Below are 6,524 nucleotides of genomic sequence, written 5' to 3'. Positions count from 1 at the left end.
GTTGTGACTTGTTGCGCTCGTCTGCATGGCTATTTGGCCGCCCACTCGGCGTTTTTCCGTATGGTAACTTAGTTTTCTGAATTGGAGTTGACTCATATTCATCTTCTTCTTCGTAGTCCTCATCCGCATTATTGCTACTTGCTTCTCCATCAAACAGAGTTCTGGGTCGGATGACACTTTTTGTCGTACTTTCGCCATGAGTTTTTGTTGTTCTTCTTCCCACCAAGCCATTATGTTTGGCAGTAAGACTGTCTACAACTGTGGTCGCGTTTTTGTTTTGTTTGTGATGGTTGGTCGAAGGGTGGATGTGTTAGCGATGCCTTCGCCACTACCGATCACGTCGACTATTTCTAAGTTTCCGTTTTGGTTTGGTTGGCGTTTGACTGTTCGCCAACCTCCTTAGCAGGTATTTTATCACTCATCTTAACCAAAAGGGGGTTTTTGAATTAATTGTTTTAGCAATATACACGGGTGGCGTCAATGAAAAAACACGTAATTCCCCCTTAGGTCTAATTGCTTAGTCCAAGGGTGATAATCAAGTATTTCCCACGATGGGTTGGATTTCCTTCTTGGCGCAGATGAATGTTACCTACAAAACAGAACACCGTGAACTCGTTACGAGGAATATGGGGGGGGATTCTCTCGTAACCACTCTCCGGCGGGAGAATCAGTATATGGTTCGTGATTAATATATATAGTGAGAGTATTCAATTTAGGATGCTCTACCATTTGGAGATACCTTGGTAGTTATAGCCATTGGAGGAGAAAGAGAGAGTGTGACCAACTGCCTTGTCAGACTCTCCACCAATTATATTCCTTGCACGTGTGTTCTAGGGAGTTGGTGGTCATTTGACGTTGACATGTCGTACTAGGTAGTACTATTGTCTATGTGTTGTTTATCCCTTATTGGTTGGGCGTCATTTACGATGAATATCCTTCCTTTTTGTCCCATGCTTATGGAGATCTTTGACGCTACCATTCTCGAAGTTTCAAGTAATGTTTATTATATAAAGTCGTACATATTTTCATTGTTTTGGCGCGATGGTATTCGCATGGCGCTTGACCCTCCAACCGACATGATAGCACATAACTTATTTAGTAGCAGGTTTAATACCCTACCTCTGCAAGTTTCATACTCGATGAATGAAAATAGTTAGGAGGATCAGAAACCTACGAGTAATATAAATGGTCGATCAAAGAAAAAAGTGATTCTATAATATGCTTTTGTTGGTCTTTAACAACAAAAAGAAAATAATAATAGCAAGAAGAAAAAAATATAATAAAACAAAAATGATGTGACTTGACGTGATATGATAGGGTGGGGTGTCTATATTTTATTTAAATTTAAGAGGGAATATGATTACAAAATCTCACGTGTACCAATCCTATCAAGGTGTAGTTCCAAATTCCAACTTTCCACTCCCATCACTCTCTTTCTATACCCTCATTTCCGATCATTTTCTTTTCTTTCGGATTCAAATTCCACCCACAATCATCTTCAGGTACCTCTGCATTCGTTTTAATTTCGCATTCTTTCTTTAATCCTGATGATATATGATTAGGGCTCTTTTTATTTTGTATTTTTCTTCAGCTGTATTGAAGACATGCTTGTTTCAAACTGATATGGAAACCCCAAAAACCGTTGAAGTTGGAAGTGGAAAGTTTCCTAAGTCGTCTAGTTTAGGGAAAGACAAATGTGCTGACCCGAGCAGCCTTAAAGATGTTCCTATTAAGGGTATTTCCCTTTTTGTGGCATTAACCGGTGGAATGACAAAGAAACAAGATCACGAAACCATACGCGATGCGGGCCAACTCGAGTTTAAAGTCAATGTTGGTGATCTTGTGTGGGCTACAATCAAGAAACAATATAAACAACAATGGTGGCCTGCAATTGTTTGTGATGGTTTGAAGGCACCCAAAGAAGCTTTAAACGGGCCCACACGAGAAGATGATTGTTTGGTTAGGTGCTTTGGTAATGGGAGTTATGTTTGGTGCTCTGTGTGTCAAGTGAAGCCCTTTGTCGGGTACTTTGACAGGTTACCCAGTCAAAGTAAAGCCAGAAAGTTTCTTGATGCGTTAGATAAGGCTGTTGTTGAGCTTGGTAACCGAGTGAGAACCGGCTTCAGTTGTTCGTGTTTCTCAAATGTTAAAATGGAGAAAGATGGTAACTTTGGTGAGCTTTTGGTGAGTCGATTTGAAACCGTGAAGTTTCTTGATTATATAAGAGATTTTGCAAGAGATGTTTGTGTTCCTAACAAGGTTGATCATGTTGTCAAGAAAAACTGTTTATTTGCTTTTTATCGGTCATTAGGGCATCTTGAAATCCCCATGGATCAACTCTTGTTGACTTTTTGGAGTCAAACTGAGATGAAGCCAGAAGAGGAGAACGCGTATTTTGATGATGGTTTTGAAAAATCTGAAAAGCCGTTTGAAGCGAGAGAATGTGGGATTAAGGATGAAGAGTCAATGATGGATGTTAATGAAGGAGATGACTTGTCTAAAATGTATGGTCAAAGTAACCGTCAACACGTGAAGAAGCCGAGAAAGAAGTGGTCTAGAAAGAAGAAAGTGATACAAACAAATGTATGTTCATCTGAGAAGCTTTCTCAGCTTCTGTTTGCTGCTCAGGATTGCTATTATCCCATTGAAAGTAACAATTTTGATTCGGTTGAGCGGTTTATATCCAACTTCAGAAAACGGGCATACAATGATTTCTTGAATGTTGCGTCAACCGAACCCTGTTTTACAGAACCCCAAGCGGGTCTTGGTCAATCCGGGTCTGGTCATGTGCCCAAGAAACGAGGTAGAAAAAGGAAACACATAAACTTGCAGGCTACACCGGGTTCAACCATAAATCAAGACTGTACAAGGAACCATGGGTCGGGTCGTGTGCCCAAGAAAAGAGGGAGAAAGCGAAAAAACATAAACTTGCTGAACGAAAATGGGACCGATAAAAAGATAGATACAAGATTCAAAATGAATGAAGTCGGGGTACCGTGTATTAATCTCAGTTATAAGAAAGTGAATCAAGATAATGCGAAAGAAGTTAAAGGTAATGCCTTTCTGTTAAAGTTTTCACCCGATCATCCTTTACCGTGCATTGAAGATTTAAATTCAGTGTTTTCAAAGTATGGCAAACTGATCGAGTCTGAAACGCAAGTGTTCACTGAAAATTTTAGCGGGCAAGTCGTGTTTCCTGATTCTTGTAATGTTGGAGGGGCATTTATGGATTTACAAAATGATAAACCGTTTGGGCCGGTTCTTGTTAGTTACAAGATTCAGCATCTTTCTGGTGCTGAATCTATGGTTCAATGCAAGACTCCTATCAAACCGAAGCCAAATTCAAGTGAAATTCAAATTGTGGAAAGAAGTATAACGATTAATGAAATTCGACGCCCGTCTATGGATAATGTTCAATCTGAGACTCGGGTTAAAAGCCCGGTGAAAACTCCTTTGAAGTTGAAACCTTGTCAAAATCTTGAGAGTTTAAAAAAGAATCTTGAAATGATGAATTTAATGTTGGAGAAACATGGGGGTAGTTTGTCACTAGAGATGAGAATGAAATTGGAGAGTGAAGTTAAAGGGTTGATGAAGAAAGTGAGTGCTATGGATGGTTCTTCTTCCTGTTAAATTGTGGGCCCCTTATGTAGTATTGTGTTTTTGGCTCTCTTTTGAGGTTGTTGGTCATGGTGTATGTTAAAACCAACAACCTGATTTTGTAGTGCCGTGAGAGGGCATTAGTGTGTTGATGGGGTTATGTTTTTTAGACTATTTAAAAGACTTTTGATTGTGGGAATCATCATCAATCCAAAAGACTTTTTTAATGGTTCAGAATATTGTGTACATTTTTTTAAAGTTAGGGATGTTAAATTGTGTGTTTGGTTGTATTTCGGTTGGATAACCAAAGACCACTAAATTCACTTGGTACACCGCTCATGTTTTAGCACGGTCAGGGCCGCGACAAGATGAGTTGCAACAAGGCATGCACTTTTACGTGTCTTCTTTTTACCGGAAAGAGTTCCTTCATATTAATACCAAATTTCAATGATTGCTCTTCGCATTTAAATTTGATAGAATTTGTATTCAGGTCGGCCCAATAGTTATGTTGGGTCAAGCAAGGGCTTAAGGCCTCACGGAAAAAAAGGCCCCCATTTAAAAGTTTCATATTGTTGTATTTTTTTCTTAACAAATTATAAAAATTAAAATTCACTTATATCAATGCCATGCACATGACCTGGCAGTTACAAGGAATTTTTTAGCCTTTAAATGATCTTGCTGACCCTTGTTCGATTCTAGTTGAGCACTTCTTTTTTCTATATGTTTATCATTGTAGCATGCCTTTTTCTTTTGTTTGTTTCATTTTATTTTGGCTGACCATTTTTTTCCTTATATTTATCATTCTAGCATGCCTTTTTATTATATTTGTTTCTCATTTGTAAACAGAGCTAAATAATAATATATATTTGTTTTATACATATTTTATGATACAAAATCAAATTTTTATACATAATATATATTTGTTTTATACATATTTGTAAACAGAGCTAAATAATAAACTCGCTTTTTAAAATCAAATTTTTTATTTTATGATACATAACAAGTTGTTTAACTAATGTAAAACCATATTTGTTTTATACATATTTGTTTTATAAAAGATTTTGAACTATCAGTCCCAAACCTGAATAAATAAGTAGGGTTTTATAACAATGAAATGAAAAAGACCTTAAACTTTTTCATCGCTTTGGGTCTCTAAAAAGGTTGGGCCGCTACCGTTTGTATTTTATGTTTAAAAATCTTGTAAGTTACGTTGTTTAGCTAAAACCCAGTTTTGTTAAATTACGACGGCCCTCGTCTATGGTGCCACCAGCCCTAGAAAGTGTCGTCTTGAGAAGGGAGAACCTTTTAATTCCCTCTTTCCAAAAGTAAGTACCCTTGGTTTGTTTAGCCTAGATATAATATTTAATGTGGGCTGGTAAACTAATTGTAAGTTACAACCAACCCAAACAATTTGAACCATGCCTCAGTTATAACAATCTATTTATAAAGCAATGCCCACAAAGGAATTATCAGCCCATAACTATCTTTTTTTCAGCCCACTTATTCTTTCTTGAGTTTCTTCCATTCTCTGTCCTTGTTTTTATTACTGCCACAAACAAAACAAAGCAAACAAAATTAATTACCATACAAATTGCCTATTTAATGGCCACTGGATAATAGTATACTGAGTTCAGTAGCAATGATGAATAAATTGTCATGAAATTATATTATATAACTAGGTTAGAACCCGTGTAACACACGGGTTTAATGAAAAATAAAATAAAAATATAATACAAACAAATGATTTATTCATTTGAAAAAAAAGTAATAAAGATTATAATTGAAAACCTACCCAATCAAACTAAATAATAATAATAATAATAATAATAATGATAATAACAATAATAATAATGTTTCTCATAAAGCATTGCTAGAAAACGCAAATAAAACAAAGTCAAAATTTGTTCATAAAACAACAAAAGTTCTCTAATGTCAAACCAACTTAAGTACCAATCATGAAACACAATAAAAAGAAGAGAAAATTCCAATTTACCAGTAAAACATGACCGGAAAAATCAAAACCAAAGAAACACAAATATTGTTTTTAAAGTGATGACAACATATCTATTTATCATTTTTTGGAATTAATAGATTGTTATCTCCAGAAATGTCACACGAAACCTGTTTTTCCTTGGATTTATTAGTTCAATTTGCAACATCATCATCAATGTCATAGAAAGTTTCCTCTTTAAATTGGATGGTGGAGAGCTTTGGCGGTTCGTGTCTCCATTTGAAATTGAAGTTATTCTATTCTCACCGGTGATTGATATAGTTTTCCATGAAAGATAAATTATAATAAAGATTGTTGTTGGATTACATAGATATTAAGAAATAAAAATAGTGTTAAAAAGGTTTCAAAACGTTGTTATCGGACGGTGTCTTCGGATCGATAATCTTCTCTAGTAAGCAGCTTTTGTTATGAAATCTCAACCTTTCAAGTAATAAACAAAAAAAGATAAAACTATAATTCAAAAAAATAAAATAAAAAGATAAATTCAAAATAAATACAAATACCATGTCGGTGTTAGACTTCTTTTCAAAATTGATAAAAAAGGACCTGTTATTTTCATTTTCTGATGAAGTATTAATGGTCTTTGAAGAAGACATAACGTATTGTTGTGGTGATAGTACTTTCTTTTAGAGCATGAAATGATGAATATGACTGTAACATATGAAACAATGAAAATTGTGAGTTTGTTATAAATGGGATTGAGTATTGAAAAAGATAAATTGTAATTGTAGATTTAAAATTCAAAATTTAAAATTAGATACGTGGATAATGATCTGAATTATTTTTTAAATGAAGGTTTATTTAAGTAAAGAAATTTTTAAATAATAATTAACAGAAAACTAATCAAAAAGTAGGGCATAAAATTTGGTATGATGTAAACAAATCAGAAAATTATGCTTTGTTAAAAAATAAAATT

At 35.0% G+C, this 6,524-nt stretch overlaps 1 protein-coding gene across 1 annotated transcript; it reads left to right on the top strand.

The window, feature by feature from the left end:
• The first annotated feature begins 1,623 nt into the window (after positions 1–1,623).
• LOC143537859 (PWWP domain-containing protein 5-like) lies at positions 1,624–4,053 on the top strand. Its single transcript, XM_077031531.1, has 2 exons — positions 1,624–2,803; positions 2,906–4,053. Exons 1-2 carry the CDS (start codon positions 1,624–1,626, stop codon positions 3,628–3,630), a joined length of 1,905 nt encoding a protein of 634 aa, XP_076887646.1. The 3' UTR covers positions 3,631–4,053.
• Positions 4,054–6,524: the final 2,471 nt, after the last annotated feature.

The sequence above is a fragment of the Bidens hawaiensis genome, unplaced genomic scaffold (assembly GCF_021521415.1).
Source record: "Bidens hawaiensis isolate Kalapana, Puna unplaced genomic scaffold, B.hawaiensis_p1.1 tig00011411_1, whole genome shotgun sequence".
Classification (NCBI taxonomy): domain Eukaryota; kingdom Viridiplantae; phylum Streptophyta; class Magnoliopsida; order Asterales; family Asteraceae; genus Bidens; species Bidens hawaiensis.
The sequence above is the reverse complement of the archived record's forward strand: the minus strand, read 5'-3'. Positions and strand labels throughout refer to the sequence as shown.